At 41.8% G+C, this 27,719-nt stretch overlaps 1 protein-coding gene across 22 annotated transcripts in view; it reads left to right on the top strand.

Moving 5' to 3' along the window:
* The first annotated feature begins 1,877 nt into the window (after window positions 1–1,877).
* The window catches only part of Tle1 (TLE family member 1, transcriptional corepressor), an 83,448-nt gene continuing 57,606 nt past the window's right edge, over window positions 1,878–27,719 (top strand). For 17 of the 22 annotated variants that reach the window (XM_087549767.1, XM_087549766.1, XM_087549765.1 and 14 more), the window contains exons 1-4: window positions 1,878–2,799; window positions 3,438–3,538; window positions 4,863–4,926; window positions 5,026–5,070. In XM_087549767.1, the coding sequence (XP_087405893.1) occupies window positions 2,776–2,799; window positions 3,438–3,538; window positions 4,863–4,926; window positions 5,026–5,070 (234 nt within the window). In that variant the 5' untranslated portion in view covers window positions 1,878–2,775. 22 annotated transcript variants of the gene reach the window in all.

Here is a 27,719-nt window from a genome sequence, read left to right as displayed (position 1 = left end):
TTGACTAGGGAAAGTGATCAAATCACTGGAGAGGTTGCTTTCTCAAGTACATCAGGATCACAGGTGTTCAAAAAGCACTGAGTGTTCCTTTGGCTAATCCACACATCACCAAATCTAAGCCAAGGAAAGTGAGCCCTGGTTTTCTTTTCATTTTGCATCCTATGAAAATTAGTAACATAAACCTCTTCCCAATTCCACCTCAAATTACACTGAATCAGTTTAAGCGTTCACTGAGGTCTACAGATTGGCTGATACTTTTTTGTTTTTCATTTATAATTGATGTACTTACAGACACATCAGTAGTATACATGTTTAAAAGGTCATTTCAAACTCCGTAATGTATTGCCCATTTTTTCCCCAGTATTTCAAAGAAAAAAATCTGTTAAGTGCAAATTCATATCTACTTCAGAAAGTTCCTCTTAGTAAGTCTCTATAAAGTAAAATAACGGGGATGGATGTTTATTGATGCCCCAAACTTGTTAACTAAGTTTCAACAAAAGACAAATGCTTGCCCAAACAGTGCCTTTCTTACCAGAGAAGTTACCACCACACCGAGAAACTAAAACAGCATCATTCACTCGTGGTTCAAATAAAAAACTGCTCCACGAACTGCTCTTTAAAGAAGGCAAACCTATGATGGTAGTACAGGTTTTCTGCTAGAGAAAAAGAAAAATTTAAAAAATAAAAACAAAACCAAACAAAACCGGAGACTCTGCATTAGCTCCGTAGCATTGTCTCCTTTACTTAAAACTTCGAAATTCCTCTCAAGTCAATCCTCATTAAACAAGACCCTCAAGCTGCTTCTTTTACCAATTCTCAGTGGTTCGCAAGCCTCTGCCAGGAGTACAACCAAAGCAACTTAGGAAGGGGAGGGGCAGGTTTCAGGTCTCAATGCTGAGTTATCCCATTGCCTTTCATTTCCCAGACATTTGAAACTGACTAGTGCTTTCCAGGCAATTTCCAAAAACGCTCCTATCCAAACAGTGAGAGCATTCCAAAACCAGAACTCATATTTCTCGCGGGGCGCATCTCCTCTGTGCGTGAGATACGTGTGTTAAATACTGCCGGCACCATAGTGATTTTTCTTGCTAAATGGAGACAGGTCGACCTTTCAAGAAGTGGTGCAAAATCCTTCGAAGCCCATGCAGCGGTCCAGTCTTCCCAAGATGGTGTGCACAAGCCAGCTGCTGCACGTCCCATCAAAGACACAGTTCACTTCTCGTGCGTCCGTGGAACAGCAGCTCGCGGAAAAATAAGCCTCCGATAAAGTTGTGAATGGAATCTCACCTTCGGAGTAGCACAAAAGGAACCAATACCGGAAAACCGCATTCTGTTCTTGTTAGCAAGACGCATCCCTCCCCCAACAAGAAACCCCGCAGTTAGTCTCTGGTACTTTCACTGAGATTTTCTTCAAGGAAAAGCAGAGCGAGCCGCAGGCTTCTGCAAACTTCAGCCCCCTGCTTTTTCTTGCCTGCCGCGCGCAGGTCGCTCGGCTCGCGCGCACTGGCGCGCTCCCTAACTCGCCCCACGTTACTTTGATTGACAGCCCGGCCCGCCGCTCTCCTTCCCACCGACCTTCGGAAGCGGCTTGCCAATCTCGGCGTCTAGCCGCTCCCCATTGGCTGGCGTGGGTGCCCCGCAGCTCCTCGGGCGCCGCGGCACTCAGAGCGCACAGGACGCGCTGGCGGAGGAGGGGCACCGGCGGGTGGGCGGGGAAACAAGGCACAGAGGCCGCGCGAGGTGGGCGGAGCGAAGGCCAACACAGGCTGTGGCCGGCATGCGTCAGTAACCCACGTTGGAGCGGCGCACGTGGTTGGCCGAGCGGCTGCGGCTCCGCCCACGTCCGTGGCCGCCTGGGTGCTTGCAGCCCCCGCCACACTGCTCGGGCGGGGTGCTGGTTTGCTAGCGAGTGTGAAACCGCGTGTTAATGTAAGCGGCGCAAGAGGCGCGGGCGGCGGCAGGAGCAGCGGCGGGGACCCCGCGTCCCGGGGCAGGAGCCGGGACTCGCCTTCGACGTGGCCCTCTGTGGAGGGAGGCAGAGCGGCAGCGTGCTCTCCGTCGCGCGGACGTTTGCCTCCGGGTCGTGAGAGAACTTTGCGCCGGCTGGAGCTGGTCAGCCCTTTGCTTAGAGCCGAGGAGGGGAAGGCAGGCTCTAGGAGTGTTAGAGCCGGGTAAAGCGCCCGGCGGCCTGATGCCCGGGGCAGGGGCGCGGCGGGCGGCCAAAGAGCTGCACCGCGAGCAGTAGCCGTGGACTGGAGGAAGAGCGCATACTGGCGTGACCCTGCCTGGACCCTGCTTGGGCTCCGCAGCTTCAAGCCGCGCCGGAGACTCTGCAACGCCGGTCGACGAGCCGGGGGTAACCCGGAGCACACCGTCGTGGGAGCGGGTGACCTCCCGACCCGAGAAGCGGCGCTCGCCTCTGGCTGTCTACGTGGGTTTTAGCCAAGGCGCCACCTGCACAGCCGCCGACGCAGGGAGGAGACACACAGCCCCCCTGCATCCGTGAGCCACCGAAGGGAGCGCACCCCGGGCACCGGGTGGAGGGCCGCGGTAGGTCCGGGCGCCCCCGCTGCTCAGACTCCCAGGCGCGGGGCCGAGCCGCCCGCAATGTGGCCCTGAGGGCGGGGGCCGCACCCGTCGCGCCCTGGCCTTGCATCCCGAGCGCCCCGTGCGCCGGCCTGCTGCGCTGCTTCGCGTTCCTCGGTGGAATTCAAGTTGGAAGTGGCGCGGAGGATAGAGCTATCCCGGAACAGAGCCGCGGCTGCTGCCAGAGCGATGTTCCCTCAGAGCCGGCACCCAGTGAGTCGTCGGCGCGGGTGGGACCTTGCCCCGCGCGGGAGCCCAGGAAGCCCCATTTTCCCTTGCCCGCCCCCCCTCCTACTGGATGTCTAGACGGGCAGACGGGCGGACGGGCGTCGCGTAGTCACTGCCCGCTTATCCCGAGGCAGGAGTGATCCCTGCTTTGCCCTCGTCTTGCCTGTTTACTTGTAGTCAGTGCGGCCCGGTCACTCCGGGACTAGGGGCCGAGAGGGAGTTGGCATTTCATCTCCAGATCCTGGGTCTTTCTCGCACCGGTTGGGGAGGGGCAGCCGGGACAGTGGAGCTCTGACTTGGTCCTTCTCAGCCTCCTCCGGGCCGGGTGACCCCAGAGCACTGGGCACACACTGTCCACACTGGAGGCAGACTTATTTCTGAACCTCCTGAGAAATCAGGGTCCCAGGAAGATCTGCTTTCTCCCTCACTAAAGTGAACCGAGGGCTCGAGTTTGGGCCTCCGTTTTCCACCACCTCTAACTTTATTTATTTATTTATTTATTTATTTATTTATTTATTTATTTTTTGTTTATGTCCCATCTGCTTCTCCCTCTTCTGACTTTTCTGCTTTATGCCCTCATCCTCATATCTCCTCCCTTGGTTACCCTTGCTGGTCACCTGCAGACGCCGCACCAGGCTGCAGGCCAGCCCTTTAAGTTCACTATCCCGGAGTCCCTGGACCGGATTAAAGAGGAATTCCAGTTCCTGCAGGCGCAGTATCACAGGTGCGTGTCGACCTGCTCGGGTGGTGGTCACTTGGGGGGTCTCTTCTCACACAGGCCAGGCTGCTAGGGCTGTTGTACTTAGGGCTTGTGTCCAGGCGGTGGCGTGTGGAGTCACAGTTAAGTCCTGTCATTCACATTACCCCCCTTTCGTCGCTCTTCCTGGGCCGTCCCTTCTGTTGTCTCCTCCTCCTCCCATTGTTTCCCCTTTGCGCATTTGTGGCAGTTCCAGGGAGTCCCTTTTCGTGTATTTTGGAGTTGCATGAGAACCGTCAATATTTGCGCTTCGTTTATTTGTTTTGCAACAGGCTGAACTGAAACATGGGTTCAATCAATGGCTCAGTCCTAGAATGTGCGTTCAGGAAAGCAAAGCCGTGTTGCAATCGCTGTTTGCCATACTAGAAAATTGGGTTGCCTGAGACAAAGTCCATTAGGGAAGGCTAGATGGGTTTAGCTGTGCCCATCAAGGGTGATTAGGTGGTAAGATGTAGTTATGCGTGGCCCACACTCTGGGGTGTTTGGATAGACTAGGGAACTAGAATCACATTCACCTCTGTTCTGGGTTCTTTATGTAATCATACCTTCTTCTTTGGATTGGTTAGTGGAAATTATAGCTAAAAGCCCCATCTGTAGTGAATAGTCCAGAAAAGCTACTTATTTTTCTACTATGAGGTTTTGACTAATTGGCGCAAAGCAGTTTCTTCGAAGATTTTTACTTTTATCATGCTTGAGAAAAAGGACCAAGGAGAAGCTTGGTGGCTTGGGTGTGAATTTTCTAAAGTTAGTCAGGGACTCTGATTTTTGACCTTTTATCTACTTTTATACCGTATCTCCAGAACTTGAGGCATACTTGCACACACTGTTTACTGAACAGGGACAGAAGAACTTCAACCCACTTCGTTTGCTGTAGCTGCTTGTCATGTCTTGGCAGGGATTCAAAAGGTTTTGAAAGGCACTAGTCACTGAGAGGAGTAACTTTACTTACCAGTAAAGTTTTCAGACCTGAAGACTGTCTTTGCTGGAGAATGGGGGTTGTGCAAAGGACAGACTTTGGTGCGGTCAAGAGAGGGGAGGACAGCTGAGAGATCTGTGTTTCCGTTCTTGGCCTCTCTACGGGACGTGTGCCCCACGAACAAAAAAGGACAGTAGTTGGTGGATATTCCCCGTTGTTCACCTTTTCCAGCATGGAATACAAAGACAGCTTTTAGGAAGTATGCCCAGCTTACAACTTTTCTAAATTGTTTTTGCTTGAAGTGCAAATATGGGAGGCAGATGTTAAAACAAGTGACATAATGTTTACCTTAAGCTGCCTGTTTTGTTTTCATAGTCTTAAATTGGAGTGTGAGAAATTGGCAAGTGAAAAGACAGAAATGCAGAGACACTACGTGATGGTAGGTATCAAAGCGAGGAGGACCTTTTCTCTTTCTGTAATGGTGTGTGTCCTTCCCACAACCGTGAGTTAACGGCATGCCTGGTTCTTCTCTTTACAGTATTATGAAATGTCATATGGATTAAACATTGAAATGCATAAACAGGTAAGCTATAGCTAAATCTTAAGCTTCGAAATCAGTTTGTAGGCTTTCACTGTACCGGCTTTGTCCTCGGTAACCACATGTTAAGGGGTGGGTGTTTGTGGGCTGTTTGTCTGCCCCCTGTGAGTTGGTGGTTAGCACTCTGCAGTAAGGATTGTTTCTTCACAGTTACAAGACAAGCTAGGTGAGATGCTTTGGAAATGCTTATGGGTAGACAGGAACTGAGCTCAGTTTGCTTTTCCACATGGATGGATTCCTCCTTTAAAGGTCTCGGATATATTGTGGTCACTGGAGTTTAGAACAGTTCATATTTTCATGTTTGCTTATAAAATGTGGAAAGTGAAGGGTACTTGGGTGTTTCTTTAATTGGATTTAATAAAGCATCTGACTTTAGAGTGCTCTTATGCTTTGGGGTTCCATAAAGTGACACTCAGGATTAGTGGCTTATTAGCAAACATGTTTTTGAAAATTTTCTCAGTTGATGCAGATTTGGAGGTGAAAAAAAATTCCTTTTTACAGCCAATGAACGTGTTGGAAGGTGCTTCAGCCTTAGTGGTTTTAAAAGCATGAAAAGATTAGTGACTGGAAAGCTTTAGCAATGACTTGCGTTTGCAAGTTCCCATAAAATTCACACTTATGGCTACTATAATGGTGTATAAAAAGAGTATTGAGCTGGAACAAGACACTAAGGACCTCATAAGAGAAGAAAAGCTAAATGATTGCTCAGCCCAAAGGACCCTCAATTGAGTAGTCATTGTCTGCCAAAGAAAGCATTAATGGCAGGGTGCAAGTGTTCTGGAGATATGCTGACATTCACTTTATCAAAATGCTGGTACAATAAGTCTTTTAGAAATCGATTGACTCTTAAAAAATTATCATCAGATGAAGTTGCACAGTTGGACACGTTTCAAAGTGCACAATACATTTCTTACTTGATGTATATGTGCTATTTCATCTCAGACCCTTGTTTCATTAAATTAAAGAGCATGGCTGACCGGCTGGGGCATGGTGGGGAAATTGATTAGTTCAGCTTTCAGAGATCTTCCTTATATTCAAAGATTTTCATTAAGCAAGTTTGTTTCAGAGTTGAATTCTGCTTTTGTAACTCTGTACTCTTTGATTTTTAATTCATCATAGGTTTCATAATCTTGTACATTAGATCTGTTCTCAGATACATGTTTTCAGAGCACAAAGTTCAGAGCCTTTCCTTAATAATGTAATGATCCTTTTGCAAAATGTTTGTCTTACTGATTTGCAAATTTTCTATGTGCGGTTGTTTTCCTGTGTTTCTATAGCTGGTGTTATGTTGATTTTAAGTCAGTGATTGTGAGCTAGAATATCTTTTGTCTGTCGGTATTTAAATAAACTTGCTGTCTTGTTCTAATTTGCATCTTTTATTTTGTAAGTTTTTCTTTTCTGTTACACTTTCTCTTTTAAGTATTATGCGCACTTAGCTTTTTCTTAGGCACTTAAACTGGAAGGATTTAATGACTTATATACAAGTAAGCACCTCTCGGTCCTGTGATATGCGTTAGGCTTATTGGGGAAGCAGAAAGGTGTGTAGTTCTGAGTTTGGGTAACTTTTTATTTTCTATGTACAGAAAAGGCGTAAGGAGCCAGGAGGGTAGATTTAACCCTGGGGTGAACAAAGTTTTCTCTTTGGTTCTGTATTGTTCTGTGTGGGGATTATGAGTATATGTGAGGATCTTTGTATGGCAATATACATTAATAATATACTGTGTGTAATTTGGCCAGTAATTTGAAACAAGTGGGAAGTTAACAGACACCATATTCTTCATAGTAAGTGTATTAAGCCCCCTGAAATTTAGTTTTTATTGTAAATGCTAGCAGACCATTCACTAAAATGGTGTGCAAAGTCATGCTGTAATTTAGTTTAAAGTGATCTTACATTTGAAAAACATCCTTCTGAATGTCACATGTTAATAGTAAGTTTTGAGGAGGCATTTGGTGCTGTTGGTGATCATAATTCTTATTAAAACTAGTGACGCCTGGCCCCCAGGGTGTAGCCAGGCTCAAATTGATGCTTTTTGCCGCCTGATCACCAGCGTGGTCTAAGTGCTCATTATATTGTAGAGAGGGCCTTTGGAGCGCTCATTAGATTTGACAGGAATTCTCTCTAGGGGGAAACTGGGCATTAGCAAGACTCCTGACAGGCTGAAATTATTCCTGCTTTATGGCTTATAACCAAATGCTAGCAAGGCATCATCAGGGGACACAAAAAATTGTCATTTCTGACAACATCTTTGTTACTGAAGAAAGGGTAGCAGTGAAAAAAGGGTAGCAATGGGGAAATTTCTCAGGGAGAGCACTTGAATGCTGTTAAGATTTGTCTCTAGTACAGCTCCTGCTTTCCCTCCTCGCTTTCAACAGCTTTGTCAAGATCTCACCACTGACTTTTCTGTCTGGGAGTTTTAAAGTGGAAGTCCATCCAAATCAAGAGTGGTATAATTGTGGTTTCCTTTCTTGGTATGGTGCCCACAGTCCATGTTTATGTTGTGTCAACACTTCCTGATATAATCTTCCCATGACTTTTTTTCTCCATTCTGGGGCTGGTTACAGAAAAGGCAGCTTATTGAGACATAATTTTTCCCCCTTGGTGATTTTAATAGGTTGCTGATGTCTTTCTCTTTCCTGTGTGGGTGGTAAATTTTCTTTGTGATCAGCAGAGAGGTGGGACCGATTTGTGAGAAAGCAGGCAATTCTGAGAACACCGAAGTGTTGAAAATTGTATTGAAAATAGCAAGCTGGTGTGAGTCTGGGTTTAAGAGCTGATCCCTAGAGGAGGAACTATAATTTTTTTGTTGCGTCCTATGTCCCTTAACAGTTTGGGAGCCAAGATGTATTGTATGACCTCTATATCTTTTCTGCATGATTATAGAGCCAAGGATATAAGCTAGTATGGTGGCAAATACCTATACCAGCTTGGCAGTAAAGCAGGGGGATTTTGAATCTGAGATCAGCCAGGGTTGAGAGCACCCCTCAAAGAAAAGATGGATGTGGCTATAAGTGATGTTCCTCATTTTTGACTATCATTTTCAGTGGTTGTCTACCTCCTTTGTGACACATTGAGAAGTAGCTGGGTGGTAGGTGTTCCACCTTGACAGAGCACCTGGAGATCAGTGCTCGCAATCATGGAAACTTTAGCTGGGATTGCTTGATTCAAGAGTTATCAGAACTGCTTCCTGTCTCCTTCAGGCTGCCTTAGGAATATGAACCAGTTGCAGAATCACTTTTGGACCTGTGTCCTGACCTCTTTCTCCTGCTGTGTGTCTTTCCAGGTCACTCAATCTGTGTTGATCAGTGTTAAAATTTATAATTAAAAGCAAGTAACCAGATGAATGTTCAAGTTAGGAAATTTACTAGTGCTGGTTTTCAGCTATTTGCTATTTGTGGGGATCTAGTCACTGGAAGGTAGAAAGCTGTATCCATCCCATTGAGCAGTACTGTTGTCATCCTAAATTGTATTCAAGAACAGATAAACATGACTGGAATCTTGTTGAAGACTGGCAGCCAAGCAGTCACAGTGTATAACTGCTTTTTTTTTTTTTTTAAGATTTATTATATATAAGTACACTTTAGCTGTCTTGAGACACACCAGAAGAGGACATCAGATCGAATTATAGATGGTTGTGAGTCACCATGTGGTTGTAGAATTTGAACTTAGGACATCTGGAAGAGCAGTCAGTGCTCATAACCATTGAGCCATCTCTCCAGCCCCTATAACTGCTTTCTGTTAGAGTGAGCAAGATGAGCTCTACAACTTCAGCCTGACACTGGAAAGAAAGATGATCATTTTTTCAAAGGTTTGACTTTGGGAGAAGTCACATGATATTTCAGCATGAGTGTGCACGCGCGCGCGCGCACACACGCACGCACACACACACACACACACACACACACACACACACACAGTATCTTATATTGAATAAATTTTGGAGTGAAGGTACCATTCACAATTTAGATCCGTGCTTCTAACTTTTCCTAGAAAACAGATTATTCTTTAGTGTGTGCATGCTTGTGAATTATATTGGTGGAATCAGTAAGGATTCATTCCTTAGGTGAAACATTTCCTGTTTTTTCTATACGATTTACCCTTGTTCTCCTTTCATTCTGTTGCTGAGGAATGGCTTTGATTCCTCCTGATCCTCTGCTTCTCCATGCCCTCAGGTTCTACTTTTTTTTTTACTACCTAACAGTTTAGCTGTGTGTTGGCTGTTTTCAGTTTCTTGTTTTGAGAATTTTAAAATGTCACATTTTATTTATTTTGCCTGCATATATATGTGTATGTTGGGTGTGCCTGTGTGCGTATACAGTCCATGTATATTTGCATCTAAATTTGATCTAAGATCTTTTTAAGGATGTAATACAAGGCCGCTACACATGTAGGATATCTGATCTGCTGATATTGAGCTGCTGAAATCCTACAATCCTGAGAGGCCCCCCTCCCCCCAGTAACAGGCTTAGGAATGATTAGCCAGAGGGCAGCACTTAGATTTAAAATGCTCTACCAGGTTTTAATCACCTTGCAGTACAAAGAGGGTAGCTGTCATCAAGATTGGAGTGTCCCCTAACTTGGCTTTCATGAGCCAGGCTTGGTCTTTACAAGTATAAATTCAATGAGATAAAGCAGGTGTGTTTAAAGCCTGGAGTCTGCAGTGTAAGATTAGCTTGCAGGATTTTTTTTTTTAAACAAACAGGCTTGATTTCTTACTACCTAACAGTTTTTCCCCAGCCCTTGTCTAATTTCTGTCCATGGCCTGTATTCGGCCACGGGATGTGCCAAAATCTGGCAAGAAAATTAAGGAGGCATCAGAAAACAAGTTATAATTGCTAGCTTAAAAAAAGATTTATATTCAGTTATGTGTATGTTGGGGGTTTCACAGTACAGCAAGTATGTACATAGTGATGTAGGTTCACGAGGAGGTCAGAAAAAGGAGTTGGATCCCCGCAAGGTAGAGTTGCAGGTGGTTGTGGGAGCTGGGAACTGGGAATGGTCTTCTGCAAGAGCATTGTATGCTGCTACTGTTTTTTAGACAAGATCTCTGTATATCCAAGCTAGCCTCAGACAAAGAATTGGACCTGTGAAGTTCTCAGTGCCATAGTCACCTCTCCTACCTTACTGTACTGCCTGGGACAGATCCTGACTAAGATCTATTGGTTTGGATACTTTAAGGTCACATAATTAGGGACTGGGCATCTCATGAACAAGTCCCAGGTCCTTAGCTTATATCTTTATGAATTGAAAAGGAGAGTGAGTTAAAGTCTTAATTCATTTTAATGCACGAGCCACACCAGGACATGTTTACAGATCCAGCACTCTGTACAGACTGAGGGGAGCTCTTCACCAGAGCACTTAAGATGTTCTACCAAATAGTGTTTGTTAAGAACCACAAACAAAAAATAACCTTCAGTAAATAAATCACCTTGAGTGGTATTGAAAGGTAGAGTTAGTTACTGGTTCATGAACCATTTTACATTTCTGTACAGTTGAGTCTTTCTTCTTTTCCTCCTGTGGTTTCTGGATGTGGATTAAATGAGAGGAAACAGAGGAAGCAGTCCAGGAGACTTTGACTCAGGCAACTTGTCTACCTCCATAGCTTACTGATATTGTAGCCTAGCTCCTGCTATAGCCTAGCTGGCCTTGAACTTTGACAAAGTTGAATGTTTATACCTTCAGAGTAGCCCTTATAAGAATTATCTACTAGTGTATAGTATAATACTTAATGTGGAAAACCACAGCCCCACACCCCACACTCATGTCTTGAAACTTTGTAGTACTTGGGATGGAACCCAGGGCCTCACACATTCATAGGCATGTACTTTACATTCCCAGCCCAACTTGGTATTTTAAAGAGTGCTGGGGTATGTGTGTTAGGAGGCTAAGGGTAGGTGAGTGTATAAGTAGGAGGAAGATTATCTTTTTTTTCTGAGGCATAGTTTGATATGATATTCACATATTGTTCACAAAATTTTTCATTGTGCTTTGTATGTAGTATCATATAAAACTATAGTTTCATAATTTCTCAGCTTATTACCCATTTACAATGTCCTTTTTTTTTTTTTTTTTGGTTCTTTTTTTTGGAGCTGGGAATCGAACCCAGGGCCTTGCGCTTCCTAGGCAAGCGCTCTACCACTGAGCTAAATCCCCAACCCCAACAATGTCTTTTTACAATGTTTATCTAGTAACCTGTGATTTAGCACAATTATTTCAGTTTTTAACATTTAAAATATGAATTGTTTTATTCTTTTGACCTACTTTGAAGCAACCACAGAATCATTTTGAGAACATAGCATTGACTTCCTTCCTATTCAAACTTTCATAATGGTTTTCTTAAGTTTAGGGCTGATGGTGTCTTGCCATTTTTGACAAAGATGGGATACTTATCATTTCTGATAGAGAAAAAACAGAGAAAGAGAAAAAATTCTGAATTTTTTATCAATGAAACTTTCTTAAAAACTGTGGTAATAACCCACCAAGGAGCAGTATAAGCTAACAGATGCTGCTATGTTTTGCTCATTCTTTAAAGAAGGTAAGATCAGCTCATGCTAATGTGGAACACAGTCATGCTGTTCTGTTAACCTGCTGGAGTGCATGCAGTATTTAACTGGATTTGTTTTAGAGCATACTGATCCAACCGTGGTATTTACATTGTGATGTCTTGTGCATCCTGCTCACTAGGTATTTTGAGCACAAATTACTAGAGTCATTTTCTGCCCACTTGTAGTCCATGTATTATACTGCCGTGTTGATGTATTATATACATTTTGAGTGAATTGAATATTTTACATGTAGGGATGAAAGTATACATGCTAATGTATAATTATATCTTGTTGGCTTTTCCAGTGTATTGCTGGTTAAATACACCCTAGCTCAGTCAGAGAACTGCTTTTCAGGCCTGTTAGTACACTTGAAATGTAGGACCTTTCACGTAGTGAATGCTTCACGAGTTTGGGGCTTAGGGAGGGTGATCTCCTTTAAGTTTTAATTGCCATTCTGCCTGTCAGTCATCTCCTTCTATGCCTGCCTCTGAGTATTTATTATTATTGTTTCTTTCTGTACTGCCTTTATTTTCTGTCCTGCAGCTCTCTGAATCCACACAAATGGGTCTCTTTGTGTTAGTAGTCTTGGACTTTTCCTCAAACTTTACATGGTTCCCTCAGCTTCCTTCAAGTTCTTTTTACCTTAGGACTTTCTGAATTAGCCCACAGCAGTTAGCCCACACCACACATTTGAAATCTGAGTTTTGTCTTATGCCTTGTTTATTTATTATTCCAGCTTGTTCAGAGTCTACAGGTAGGTAGCACATTTATTTGCATTCTCTGGAGTTGATATACATCGCAAACTTGATGTGGTTAGTACACTCCCATGTTCCGTGCTGGTTGCAACCATTTTGGATCCCCATTCTCTGAGATTTGGTGAGAAATCCTTTGCTAGAAACAACAAAAGAAAGCCGACCATTTGTGCCCATTTTAATGTACAGATACAAAAAGTAGCCCTACCCAACAGTTCAGATCCATCAGTAAGTCCATGGAACCCAGGTTAAAATCTTGAATCAAGATTTGCAACAGTGGTTCTCATGTTAAAATTTAAAATTTAAAATGAAAATCTGTTCAGTTGGGCACTTACAATGTTCATGTTTATTTTTTTAAACTTGTTTGAGACAAGGTCTTATAATGTAGCTCAGATCGGCTGGAACTTGCTATGTAGACCAGGGTAGCTTCAAACTCAGATCTTCCTGCCTCTGCCTCTTGAATAAAGACATGTTATTATATATGGTGTCTGAAGTCTGTAAATTAAAACATTTTATGCTTCTTGCCTGTTACTGGTTTTGGTGTGTATAAGGGACTTAGGGGTAAAATGGTATTACCTAGCCAAGGCTGGCCTTAAAGCTAACTATTTTGCCAAGGATGTCTTTAAACTCCTGACATACTTGCTTCATCTCCTGAGAGCTTGGATTACCTGTATGAAGAAAGAGTGGATCTGGAGAGTAGGTGTGGGCTTGGTAGATGACAGGGACTTTCTTTTTCAGCCAGTGTTAGTCAGATTTGATGTGAGGAAGGGGTCTTCTTAGGAGTTCTATCTTAATGGATTCTTCCTATTTTCAACTAAACTTATCCTTGTGCTTCAGCATGTTCGGATTACCAACTTACATAGCATTAAGGCGGTTTTCTTCAATTCTTCCCCAAAACATAATTGGTACTTAAATAGAAAAGCTCCTTTGGGAAGGTGGCCCAGTGAAGTACTTGCTGCTGTAAGCATGAGAAACCTGACTTTGGATCTCCAGCAGTAACGACTGTTTTGTGCTTTGCTTCTGTAGCTTTAACATTTGTGTGTGTGTGTTGGGGGCCAGGGGAGGTTGCAGGCAAATAGTAGGGTGTGGGGTGGAGAGACAGAAGTGGGCTTTTTTCTTTAGCCCAGTCAGTGAGTTCTAGGCTCAGTGCAAGACTTTGTCTAAAAAATAAGATGAAGAATGACAGCAGAAAACACCCAACATTGACCTGGTCCCTCGTCCCCTCATTCCACATATACATGGGCACCTTCTTCAGCCCCACCTCTACCTCCCTGCACAAAGGAAATGCCAGATTGCCTCACCAGGCCTCCAGCCACTTTCCTTTAGTCCCCTCAATCAATCTCTACAGAACCTTAGAAATCTGCCTACAGTGTTTGCTAGGGAGACATTGTTTTATTATTACATAATTAGTAAAAGTATGTTCTGTCATACTTTTGCAAAATGAAGATAATTTTGAAATTTGTATGTATGTGGGAAGTGCCCTAGTTGAGGGGGGGGGGTTGTAGTTCTAGAGGGTGAAAGGAGTATGAAGTGCTAAGGAACAAAACTTATTTGAGACTCCCTGAATAGGGGAGGACCTAAGGCTAGGTTCCCAGACAGCAGGTTGGCTCTTTAAGAGCCAAGCTTTTGTTTATTCCCAGCACCCTCTTATGCTTTAAGCAAATAGTGAGTCAGAGCTACATAGAAGTGTGGTGGTGTCCATTGGTGTATTGACAGGCTCAGATACAGAAGAACCAGCATCAGGGAGGTAAACCATTGGGATTTTCAGTAAATATATTACAGCACGCAAGTGACTTGCCAATACTGCTTGTTGAGCAGTTTACGAGGGCAATGGCAGTATGGATTTTTGAATTAGAAGGAAAGGGCTGTTCTTTCTCTCTGCAGGAACATCTACTTGATGTCTGGGGAGGAAATTGATTTGGAGAACAAAATGCAGCTGCCTTTATGCCATTTGAAAGGCTTCTGTAGATTCGTGAGTGATAATAAAAAGATTGCTTAGGATTTAGGAAAGGGTGTCTTAACACTGATAGGCATCTTAGTCCAGAATGGAAAGGGATGGAGAAAAGGTATCCTGTCCTCATGCAGCCTACAGTTAAGGTGCTGGATTGTTCTACTCAGTGTGCGTGTGTGTGTGTGTGTGTGTGTGTGTGTGTGTGTGTGTGTGTGTGTAGTTACTGCTGTTGTTTGGCACATGGAGCCCTAGTAGCTCCTAATTCACTATGAAGGCTAGAAGTGAACTCCTGATCCCCCTATTTCTCCCTTACAAGCATTGGGATTATAAGCATGTGACATCATTCACAAATATTTTTTCCTCCCTCCCTCCCTCCTTTCCTTTTTTTCCTTCCTTCTTTCTTTCTCAATGATTTTTCTGAGATGAGCTATACCATCGTAGCTGAGCTAACCTTTAACTTGGTTTACTGGAGTAAGCACCATGTCCAGTTCAGATAGTTGTTAATATTTTGGTTACCAGGGCTGCTTGATTCATTACCGTGGAGTAGACTTTATTGGCATTAGGGTAACTGTTGAGTCCTTTAGTCGTGGAGCTTTTTGAGAATTTCCTATCTGTTCCCTCTGTCTTGTGGGTGGATATTAACCACATCACTTCCAATGATATACTCAACAAGTAATAATAGGGACAAGTAAAATTAGTGTTGACCCAAGCAGCTCCCCACAGGTAGTTATTTGCAGGAGGAGGGGTGTTAGAGCTGTTATCAGGTCTGTTAGGAGTCCTTCTAAATGACGTTCACGCTCTTGGCCTTACACATCTTGCTCCATTTATAGTTCCATCTTGTTTTTCAGTCCTGGTGTTCTTTTTCTTGGTTTGAATTTTCTTCATTTTTCTCATTCTAATTGTAAAGTCTTATTTTACTGATTTCCTCTTTAGATCATAAGCATTTGTCTTTAGGATCAAAAGGAGAATTTAAAAACCAAAATACAGCCCTTGTTGGCTGCATCCACTCTTTAAGAAATATAAAATCATTAAAATGACAAACATAGGCCAGCCAGCAGTGACTCAAGAATTTAATATATCCGCCAGATGAAATAAAGTGGGTTGGTTTTGTTTTGCTTTCCATTTACTTGGTTCATTTTCATAGAAGTTAATTTCAACAGAATAAATGATAGAAGAGGTATATAAGTGTGTTTTATATTCTTTTCTTTTTAATGCAACAAAACTAACTCTGAAGTTGAAAAAAAAATGTCCTGAAGATAAAAAAGTTTGTTTGCATAGTTACTAGATTAAGTTGTATGGTTAGAGAAAGTTTCAAGCCTTGAAACAGGGATGTGTGTGTATGTATGTGTACATGTGTGTTTGAATAGGGGGTACTGTCTGCATGTGGTTTTGTTTTTGATACAGAATTTGTAAAGTGCTGTGTAGGAGACTTGGAAAATTATTTTCTTTGTCTATCACTGGTCTTAAGATGTTGGTTGACTTGACAGTTGTTGCCTAAATGTTAATATTGGGAGAAGTAAAAACAAGAACAGCAAAACCCGAAGGACAGAGAAAAGTGTTACCTTTGAGAGTGGCTGCAGATACTTATTGTCTTTATTTTGTGATGGGGTCTTGCTCTGTTAATGGCTCAGATTAGTCACGAATTCCCAAGGTCCATGAGCCTCCTTCCTCATTTCAGTAATAGCTGGAACTACAGACATGGGCCACTGCTTCTGGATGACATGCTGAAAGTTGAGACTTAGGATTCTGAAGAAACTTGTTATGTCTGTGATAAGTACTTATGGTGAAGAAGGGCACAGCACAGTCAGCCTGTTCTCGGGCTGAAAAGTAAGTAGCCCAGCTGTCTGTAGAGTAAGCATTGGTTGTTGACAGCTCTGTGAGCTGTCAGTTGGCTGGGGCTTCAGAGCCTTCCCATTTGTAAACAAGCTTACTATCTTAAGTTCTGGGGCCATGGGCTTCCTTGGAGCCAGTGTCTACACAGCTGTAGAGAAGACTGGAATTGGCCCACTAAAGTTGACCTACCGCCCATACTTTTTAGCGGACCAAAGGCCAAACTCATATACTGCTAAATTCAATTCTTATTCACAGACAACCTTGGGTATTGGGGTATTGTTGAAGGAAATGAAGGATATTTGACTCTTGCTTTCTCTAAGAGCACCTAGAGTTTTCTTGTCGGTTGTTATATTTGTATTTATTTCTATTTCTTGACTGATTTACAAAGAACTTGACTCAGTTCTATTAAAAGCTCTGAGTTCAGTGGCAGTGTTTTTAAACAATACTTTTAACTATTGCATTATATGTAGCATGGATTCAATATTTAAAAAGTGATTTTAAGTAAGTTTTTCTCATCAGCTTCTGGGATTACTCTTGTCAGTTTTCTTCACTGCTGAGACTGACATTGTTCTTTGGTTTTTATGGCATGAGTGCCATTGCTGCTTCTCAGACTCAATGAAGAGCTTTTTGAGTAGACTTTGCATTGTGAGAATATGAGTACTGACAGTGTTTATAATGCGAAGTACAGTTGGAAGACCAGATTCTGCTGTTCATCCCATACTAGTTAATATGGCTGCACAAGGGAGATGAATGTGGCTCCTTTTCCAAGTCTATTACTCAGGAGGACTGTAAATTTGATTGGCTGTTACAATTCTAGCAGAATCATTCGATTTGAGAGCAATAGAAAGATAAGATATCCAATTACTCAAATGATTTGCAGGGTTAGCCAACGTTGTCATGGAGACATGAGTTGGAACAAATTAAATTTTAAGCAATAAAATAATCTTAAAGCCCGTCTGGGAACAAGAAAATTTGGCAGTAGCACTTACCTGAATTGAATCTTAGCTTGACACGATGTTGTTTGACATTGATATACTGTGGGGGCCTAAACTTATATATGATACATTATCTTTAAAAAAAAAAAAAGCCAGCTAAACCAGTGAAAGAAAATATTGATAAAAAATCAAGGGGCATGAACATTTATTCTGTGGCTTAAAGGATAATTGGCCTTAGGTTCCTAAGATGTTTTATATTTAAGGATTTAAATGCCTTAAAGATGAAGTGGCATTAATTGGACATTTTAGGAAAAGATTGATTTAGCAGCCACATGAATTTTCAGGGCTGCTGTCGTCCTATGTGTTTGCAAATGCAGTAGAAATCCTATGGTTGCCTCTCAGTAGGGGTGGAGGTGTGAGCATGGCATATGTCTGTATGTACAATTAAGATTTTGGCATATACTGCACTGAAGGTACATCTGTGTATTTGGTAAGTTTTCTACTTTGTGGTGTCTCTTGCAGACTAGAGAACTGTCCTAACCTTCAGCTGGTGACCTAAAACCCAAGTGAGCACTGGCCTTGAGGTCTAGAAGTTATTCCCCTTATTACTACATTGTTTAACTGGTTCCTGGCTTGTGCCCTGGATTTGAAACCAGCCCAATGCCCAGAAGCGTGGTAGCGGGTGGACCTTTTACCCACATGCCTGTTAGGTAGATGGAGATGAAAACTGCTCTGAGGTTGAGCCATTTGCCACATTCTCACAGCCTTCCTTCGATTTTCCTCTCATCCTAACCACAGATCATCTCAAATGATTCAGTAATGACTAAAGTGCAATATTGACCTTTATTCCCTGGTGGATTACTGTGTTTCACAGTCCAAATGACAGGAAGTCTATTCAGTTCTGCAGAATGAGTGCAGCATTATTGAGTCAGCCTAGCCCTGTGGGAACCAGACAAGTGCAGACCAGTGTAACAGAATACATGGGTTAAATTTGGTTTCTGATGCTCTGGGAAATGAGAGCTGGCATGTTCTGGGACCCACATGGTTAGTGAGATGTTTTCTGAAAACACCCACATGCATTGATTTGTCTGCTTTTAAAGTAACTTGTAACTTGGGTCTGGCCAGGAGATAAATTTCTCTCATTTCCGTCACCTGGGTTGCTGTCCATTTCTCTTGTACTTCTATGAACCCTAGGATGACAATTTAAAACCATGTTTCATAATTACAACTGGGTCGGGGACTGTATTTTCTTTGGCATAATTCTTTTTTTTTTTTTTTTTTTTTTTAGTATAAAATGAAGTTTATTTGGGACATGAGATGGGGACCTGAGAAGGGAGGACAAGCAGAGAAAGAGGGGACAGAGAAAGACAGAGAGGAAAGAGAAAGAAAGGAAAGTGTGGAGAGAAGGGGTGAAGACAGAGAGGGAGGGGACATAATTATTCTTATGTATGTTTGGTTACACTGTAGCCAAATACCCAACTCTTCTATGCAGCATCCAAGTTTTCTTCAGAAGCAGGTGGGGCGTTGTTACTTTAGAGGACTGGTAATTTTTTTTTTAAGATTGGATTTCTCTATAAGTTATATTTCAGTGTTGTAAGTCCCGCTTGCATAAAGCAGTGATTTAATTTCTGGTTAAATTATAATTCTCTTTTGCTTGCCTCAAGAAAAGTTGCCTCAATTATCTAGTAGGTCTGTATGCACCCAGGTCATTGTGCAGACAGTCTTCTAAATAGTGAAGCTTTTCTGGGAGCGATGCTTTGAAAATTTTTAGTGTTTAAAATTTGTTCTAAAATGCTTTTGAGAATTTTTTTCTTGTACAGTTGTTTGTTCAAAGTGGTTTCTAACTTACACCCACTTACTGGCTGAGTGTAGCTGGTACCAGTTCTGTGAACCCTAGGATGGGACAGGCGGGGAAGTATCTCCCCTGCTCCCTCCTACTTCTCTTCAGGATTCTTTGGAGCTTTGCCTTTTTTCTGATGTTGATTGAAAAGAGATTTATGCATGCCTACCTGGGAAACCAGGACCACTAACTTCCTTCCTGAGGGACTATTCCTGTCTGACAGCTCAGCCTGGGAAATGGAAAGATTGCTCAGGGGCTGGGTTTTTCCAACTAAAATAACACATATACATGTCACATGCACAGCCACTGTGTTAGGCCATGAGTGTCCTCGTTTTGGGTCTTGTGTTATAGTCTTAAGTAGTAGCTTTTCCTGAGATGCCTCTTGGGAAGAGCAACTGCTACCATGTGTGTGCAGGTAATTTAGTTATATATAGCATGTTTATAAAATTAGGAAATCCCTAGCCCACAGTTGCATCCACCGTCCAAGATTTCAGTGTGTTAAGGAAGCACACATGCAAAACTGTTTTTCCGTTGATGGCCAAGATGTAAACCACTGGGGTAAGGAGCCTTTGCTATGTCATAATGGACAGTATAAAACAGAGCTCACAGTTGTCTGGAGGTCAGTACCAACCAAATACAAGTGACTTGGGCCTCAGTGATAGCTGTAAAAGGGAATGTTGTTTGTATCATTGCAGTGTACCCCACCTTGTGAAAGAGATACTGCTTTTCAGCCAGTATTTGACTTCTTGTCCTGGTGTGGAATCTCAGTTGGCTCATGCAGGTCATGTTTTGGTTTTGCAGTTTCGATTCTATTCTTCTGGGGATGATGATGATGATGATGATGATGATGATGATGATGATGATGATGATGATGTCATTGGCTTTTCCTCCTACTGATCTTGCTGTAGGTATTTTGCTTTAATACAGAAACTGTATTTCCATTTTGTAACAAGTCAATATGATTTTATGTGAAAAGGCCCTTTGTGAACTCTGTAACAAGGGTTTCGGAATAATACAAATGAGCCAGTTACAAGCCTAAACAGCTGTGATGCTTTTGTCAAAGATGCAGCTTTACCAAAGTGACAAATTAAAGCCCAAATGTTCTGCTTGGCAACAGTTGGGTCAAAACATTTAAATCATTAATTAGAAGGAACTTAATGGGGGTGGGGTGCAACTCACACAAATACATCACAGGCTCAGACCTCATCTTAGAAAATGCAACTGAATTCTTTGGGGGAAAAATTAGGGCAGCCCTCAAGTGAGGCCGGACAAGCTTGTCATTTGCAAATAAATCAAAAGACCATCATTGCAGGAAGGAGACCCTGTGAATAGAGTTGCTTTGTCATTCTTTGATGAGCCCCACACTCAAGCCTGCTATTAAAAATGAATGCATTCAAGAGGCTCTGCATTAAGAACATAAACAATTAAGGGCACTTGAGCTGGTCTGCTGAGAGCTCCTGAAGAGATGGCAGAGTTTTCTGCATTCTGCCTCTAGAGCCAGAGAATGGGAGCAATTAGTGTTGCTATCTCCACCCAGGCAGCCTTCAGCACTTTTTTCTTTTTCTTTTCTTTTTTTTTTTTTCTCCTTTCCTCCCTTCTCTGAACCCCTCCTTGTTTTCAGAGAGGCTGACTATAAAGAAGAGCAGTGAAGGAGAGGGCTGAGCCCAGTTGGAAAGGCTCAGGTTTGGCAAGTGTAGAGGCTGCCAAGTGACAGAGAGAGGGAACATAAATATTACTATCTGCAGTAACTGTGGTAAGTTCTGCTTCGCTGTACCACCAAAGCTTTCTGTCCTTTGCTGTTCTTGGTTTTGTTTTAGTTAAAACTTTTAAGATGGTACCTTTATATTGCCACAGAAGTTGGGGGCAGTATCTGAATAGTACCTGAGATTTTGCAAGAACACATGACTTGTGTTCTTGTCTTGGTCTTGTTTTATGGAACTGTTAGGAAGGTTGCTCATATGTCATAAGAAGGCTTTGGAGAGAATTGGAGAGAATTCTAGATATGCTACCAGGTTAGTTATTTTAAACTTTGAGTCCATTTCCAGGAAGAATTGGTTTGAAATTTAGAGAGATGTCACAGGGCCAAGCTGGAGCTAAGCAGCTGGTGCTGTGCCACTGAGTGACAGTTAATAGAGGTAGATCCCATAGTGACTCAGAGTCCCCACAACTTTAGGAGTACCTAGGAACTGTGAGAAAGAATTGCCAGTTTCCAGGTCCAGACCTCTGGCAGAAGCCCTGGCGTTAAGGGAACTGCTCTGGAGATCCTGATTAGACACCACTGGTCACCTCCATGTGAGGATAACCCATATGGCAGGGCTGTTGCCTAGGGGTGACGTATGTGCCAGTTCATTCCTGAAAGCAAGACAATGACAGAACCAATTCTACATCCTTTTGATTAAGATTTTTCCAGTATGCCAGTTATTGACATTAAGTGTATTTTAAGCAGAAATCTACTTATTAGGATTTTGGATAACCTTACCAGGTCTTGAGCATGTTGCTAATACCAGAGGTTACAGTGTAAAGTCAGAGTGGGAAACACCGAAAGGTTACTCTTTACTGAAAAGGGGTTGGACAAGACCACTGGGGGAGATTTGCACTGTGGTGTACATAGCATTGTGGAGGCAGTTTGTATACATATAGCCTGAACTAACTTTAGACGTGTCAGCGTTATCTTCAGGAACAAGATAGGCATTTATGAATTGTGCTCCCCAGGTGGGAAAGAGTGACAGATATTATTAGTATAATGTTCTTTGTGGTGGAGATACTGACTATAGCTTGCTTGCTTATAGATTGTAGTTGCTATTCATAGTTCATAGTTGGAGTTGCTTATAAAATGCCTGTTCTGGCAGGCAGAGCCTTTTTGTCAGAGCAGCAAGAGTACAGTGACTATGTCTTTACAGGTCACCGAACCTACTTCTTGTGATGTCATTATTAGCTGAGGGGTGCCAAGGCTTGTTTGATTGTATGTCTACCCAATTGCATTGCTTTCCAAATAAGATTTGAGTTTATCAGCTTTGGGTATGGAACTTCTAATCTTCCTTTACTGTGTTAGTAAATCATTTTCTTTTTAAATGTTGACCTCTATATAGCGCTTTGAGGATGGACAGAGGCAGGCATGTAAATAATATCAGGGATTGTTAACATAACTGTTCTCTGGGTTGTGGGGTTGACAGCTTAACAAATAAATAACAGATTGAAACAATAAACCAAGACCAGTGTTTAGAAAGACTGAGGTTGAAGGAGTCACAGGTACTCTAACCATACAACATAGCCATCTTTTGTTTAGCCCATTAGCTTGCATTGATTGCCTGGCTACACACATGCACATAGATGTGCACACTACTACAGAGTTTCTGTTCCTCCTCACTCCATCTAGTGAACATATTGGCCATTTTAGAATCATCACAAATACATATTTAATGGTTACTTTTCATGTCTGAGAGTTGGCATGTATTTGACCATTCCTTTAATACTAGATAGTTGATTTATCAGGGTGTAAATGTTAGGTTTTTAGAAATGTGTCATGGTTGTAATGTGTGGAACTATTACCACATCCTCTCCCTCCCCTTTTGCTTTAAACCAGCTCTGCAGTGAAATTTATATATATATGGAATACTTTGCAATTTGAACTCTTTCCTTAGGATAAATTTTTAGCTGTGGAGAAGCCATTCCAAGTTTGGATAATTTTCTGCTTTTGAAGAACTGTCTCTCTCTTTTTTCCAAGACCCAACTGTACTGGGAACATGGGGTGTAGCTCAGTGGTAGAGCAATTATCTATCATGCCCTAATGTCAGTTCCCAATACTGCCCAAAAGAAAACCAAAAATGACTACTGTATTAGTTTACTGGCCACAGTGACATGCCGTTTTCCTGAATACACAAATTAGATTTTAATACAAAGTTTATTTTTTCAGAAGGTTATTTCCTCATTAAGCTCATGCAGCCCAGGTTTAACTCAGCTTCACTCTGTAGCTGGAGGTGACTTTGAATTCCTCATCCTCCTCTTCCGTGTTGCGATAACACTCAGTTTTATGAGATGCTGTGAATTGCAGTGTGTGTGTGTGTGTGTGTGTGTGTGTGTGTGTGTGTGTGTGTGTGTAATTTTAAGTTCTAATAACAAGTTCCAAATGACCAACCTTACTTAAAACAAAATCTTACGAACACTTCATTTACTGTTTTTCTCTAGGCCTCTTTGGCTCAGGGAGACCAAAACAAAACCAAATTGGGAAAAAACTGCAGTAGCTTTCTCTGCCTTTAGTTTAAGTACTACTTTTTAGGATCCTTCACTTGGTAATTTAATCCTGGTAAAATTTCACCTCCCTAAACTGACTTTGGGCAGAGTGCCACAGGACTGTTTAGAGACCCTTGGGCAATTACTCCTGCACAGTTCTTACCCTGCTTTGAGTTTCCAATGGTATTCAGTATGCATTAACTTTGGATGTAGAGGGGAAGTGCATGAACCCTGGGGAGTGGGCTCTTTATTCCTTGTAATTGAACAAAGTATGAGGAGTATGAGAAGAGAATGCTGAACTTTTAGGAATAGAATCCTGATATTGTCACACACTGATCCCCCAAGAACAAAGGTTAGTTTAAAAGCCTTGTAGAACATTTCTAGTTTTCATCCGTCACTGAGTTTTGAGGTATCTCTTGGTTTTAGCTCCTTGAAAGTATGCCTGTACCTCCTCTGCATCATTGTTATTTTGGTAGATGTTTTTGAATAGAGAGCCCGGCCAATGGTTCAATCACTAAGGATACTTGCAATATAACCCCGAAGAACTAAGTTTGATCCCAGCAGCTATGCAGAGTCTCATGCACTTGTGAGAGTAGAGACAGGATGATTCCTGGGACAATGATGGCTGTCTAACTAGTCAATGAAGTTTGCTTCTGATAAGGAACATCAAGGATACACAGTCCCTCTACTAGCCACAGCCTGGATATATAGATGCTCTCACTTTTTATGTACCTATACCACACACTCATAAAACACACACTGTTTGAGTTGACAATGGCCTCCAGATGCTAATTTGCTGTTTCTGCCATAAGGTGTCTGTTGTAACCTAACAGTACCAAAAATATTTTTAGCTTTGAGAGTAAAACCCTTTGCACGTGGAAAATTCAGTTGACAGTGTTTTAGTAGATGGTCTAGTTTTCAAGAAAGGTAGAAGGTGTTATTAAAGGCTTTAAAATGTGTTTTTTTAAGATTTATTTATTTTTATGTGACAAAGGTTTTGCCTACATGTATGCATGCATAACAATCATTCCTGGTGCAAGAAGACCATAAGGATCTCCTGGAATGGGAGTTATAGTTTATGAACTCCTGTGTGTCCTGGGGACCAAACCTATGTCTTCTACAAGATCAACAAATGATTGTTAGTCACCAAACTATTTCTTCATCCCCTAGTTTGGGAAACTCTTAATACTAACTAAGATAGGACCTGATATAACTACCCTGTCAGCATCGAAACCTAGAAGAGAAACATGGATGCAAAACATGGCTGTTAATTCATGCAACAGTAAGCATTTTATCAGGGAGCCCTTGGTATTTAGGCAGAAGACCGTATTCTTCTAAGAATCATCATCATTGTTATTTTCATTTATTTATTTATTCCCTACCCCCAACTACTGCTATCATCATTTTGAAGAGAATCAAAGGGAACATTTTGGGAAGTGTGGATATGGAAATTGGAGATTTAAAATCCCACTTAAAGAACTCACAAAGCATTTACATTCATCCTCACTGCCAGGAGGAAGGCACTCTTGTTGATATCATACATGTGGACAGAGCTGTGAAGCTCAGCAACTTGTAAGTAGAAGAAGCAAAGACTTGGACTGAGTTCTCCTGGCTTTCTGATCAGGTGGTATAAGGTTGCTTTGGAGACCCAACAAATGGGACTTGTTAATATTAAAATATGTTCTCTTACTACTTTCGTAGGTGAAGTGAGTAGCTGGAATGATGGTGGCCCAAGGCCACTAAACATGTTACTGTTTTATTATTTTAACCATATGCCATGCCTCTGTATCCATGTATCCCTGTGTGCATGTGTTACATACTCCAAATGAGTTATCATAATCCTTACCTTTTATGTTTTGCCATGCTAGGGTACTTGTGTATGTATATCAGGCAAGTAAGTACTGTACTTCTGATTTATATCTCCAGCTGTGCATATATTACTTAAAAATAATTTTATGTGTTTGTTTTGCTGAAATTTGTGAATTTATAACACATTCATGTCTAGTGTTCACAGAGAGAATGGGAGTTACAAGTAGTTGTGAGCCATCATATAGATGCTAGATCCCAGACTTTTGTAAAAGCAACCAGTGCTTTTAAATACTGAAGCATCTCTTTAGTCCCATGTATATCTCTTTTACAATTGAAATGTTAATTGCATTTGAAAGAGAATGAATAGGATGATGCTAGAATATGTGGAAGGTGGTAATGAGTACTACACAAACATGTCTCTACTGTGTGCATGTCCTAGTGTGTGCTGTGATGCATTGCATAACTACCAAAGAGGCAGGGAAGGGAGTGTATGTGCTCCGCAGGAGAATCTTGACTTTGAGTTACCTACCTTAAGTGGATGGTGATAGTGATAAATGAACTGTGCAGACCTCGCTGAGTTCTGGTTTGTATCTGGCACAGCTGTTCTGGTTTTGCCCCCTTGGGTAAAACAAGGTCATGGAGTTTGTTCCTACACAAATGCCCCGCCTGCACATTCCTTCTATAATGTGCTCTGTAATGCCATTCCATTGCTTGTCAGGAGAATTGGGTTGGTATCAATTAAATCCCATAAAACCAAAGAGCTAGTCTGCTCAGGGAACTAGAATCAAGTTGTAAGAGAAAAGGCAACTTTTACATATACCTTATCCTAAAGTTCTTGGAGTTTTTCCTTTCTCATGGATATGGCCTGTTCAGTTTGTGATTTTCATCCACTGATCTTTCCCCAACTTTTATCTTCATTCTTCTTAGTCTTATTTAAGACTAAGGCCTTGGATTGGCCTTAAAATCACTATGTAGTAGAAGACTTTGAACTACTCCAACTCACTTATATACGATCATACCCAGCCAGCAAACCTAGGGATTCATGTATCCATCCTGTCAATTTGACTACATATCTCGTTTTCTTGATTCTTTCTATTGCCTAATCTAGTAATAAAGGCAGTATCAAGCATAGATAGAAAATGATGAAATAGTAAAGACTTCTTTACAGATTGGATTTCCCTCTTCTCTCTTAATCTGCCCTTCTCACCTCCTCTTTTGTTCTGCTTTTGTTTTTCTTTGTTCTTTCCAGGTATAAGTTTGTTTGTTTGTTTGTTTGTTTGTTTGTTTGTTTGTTTTAGCTAAGCATGGACTTTCTCTGGTTTATTTACATAGAGGCAATACAGCTATTCAGGACTCCTATGTGCTTAGATGAATCAGGGTCTTTTTTAGCAAAGTCTTGGCGTTTGGTGACACCACATTTTTTCAACACGTCATGACTTGTTACACTCTAGACTGAGTTCTATTATTAGTAATATGTTTCACAGTTTATTTACTTTTTGGAAATAATAAATGTTAAAGTCTTAACCATTTTATTTTAAACATTGATTCTCTGTGAAGATTGTACTTAGGGAAAATCTTTTGGTCATTATAACTGTATAGGCATAATGAACTTTTTGAGCAGATTTTAATCTATAAATTTATTTACTTAAAAAAATTCAAACAGATTATTTTGGTAATTTTTCTCCCCCAGCTTTTCTCAGATTTTCCTTGTTTTCCTACCCATCCAACTTCTCTTTCAAAGAAAAAATAACAGCAAAGTAAACACAAGACCCACCAAAGAAGCACCATCATGATGTCCATTTGGTGTTAAACGACTGCTTCTAAATAATGGGACCTACCCTGGAATATAGTTGATAAACCCAGTCTCATTCCATTGAAAAAAACTGGCTTTTCTCTCCCAACAACAACTGTTATTATTATTACTATTATTAAAAAAAAAATCAGTGGATACATGGATGCGTGAACCCCTAGGTTTGATGACTGGGTATGATCATATATCAAGGAGTTGGAGAAGTTCAAGGTCTTCTTGGCAAGGATTGGGACTTTTTTTGCCCACTGCTCCTTCTCTTTGTTCTGGGGCTTTGTCTGGCTTGAACTTGTTTGGGTCATGTTCATACTGTCAGAATTCTTATTCTGTCTGGAAGGTACTGTTTCCATGGAGTGGTCCCCCAACTTTGGCTATTCGACTCTTTTACTCTGTTCTTCTGCATTGATCCCTGAGCCTGGAGGGGAGGGATTTAATGAAGATATGGTATGTAAGGCCAAGTGCTCAAAGGTCTCTCACTTGCAAATTGTCCAGTTGTGGGTCCTTGTATTTATTTCCATACACTACAAGAAGCTTCTCGTGCTTTAATCTATGGATATAGCAGTATGTCATTAAGAGTTGTGTTATTGCTATGTTCACTTAGTATACTTGGGCTCCTTAACAGTGACAGGCTTCGGTTCCACCTCATGGAACAGACAATACAATACAATACAATACAATACAATACAATACAATACAATACAATACAGTAGTAGTTGGTTAAAGTCTTAGTTAGTGTTTCTATTGCTGTTCATAAAATACCATGATCAAAAGCAACCTAGAGAAGAGTTTATTTCAGTTTGCAGCTCTATATCATAGTCCAGTACCGAGGGAAACCAGGGTAAAAACTCAAACTGGGCAGAAACCTGGAGGCAGGAACTGAAGCAAAGAGGAGTGCTGCTTATTGGCTTGATCCTTGTGACTTGTTCAGCCTGCT

Source organism: Rattus norvegicus, chromosome 5 (genome assembly GCF_021556685.1).
Source record: "Rattus norvegicus strain SHRSP/BbbUtx chromosome 5, alternate assembly SHRSP_T2T, whole genome shotgun sequence".
Lineage (NCBI taxonomy): Eukaryota > Metazoa > Chordata > Mammalia > Rodentia > Muridae > Rattus > Rattus norvegicus.
Note: the sequence above shows the minus strand (reverse complement) of the source record. Positions and strands in the feature narration are given on the sequence as shown.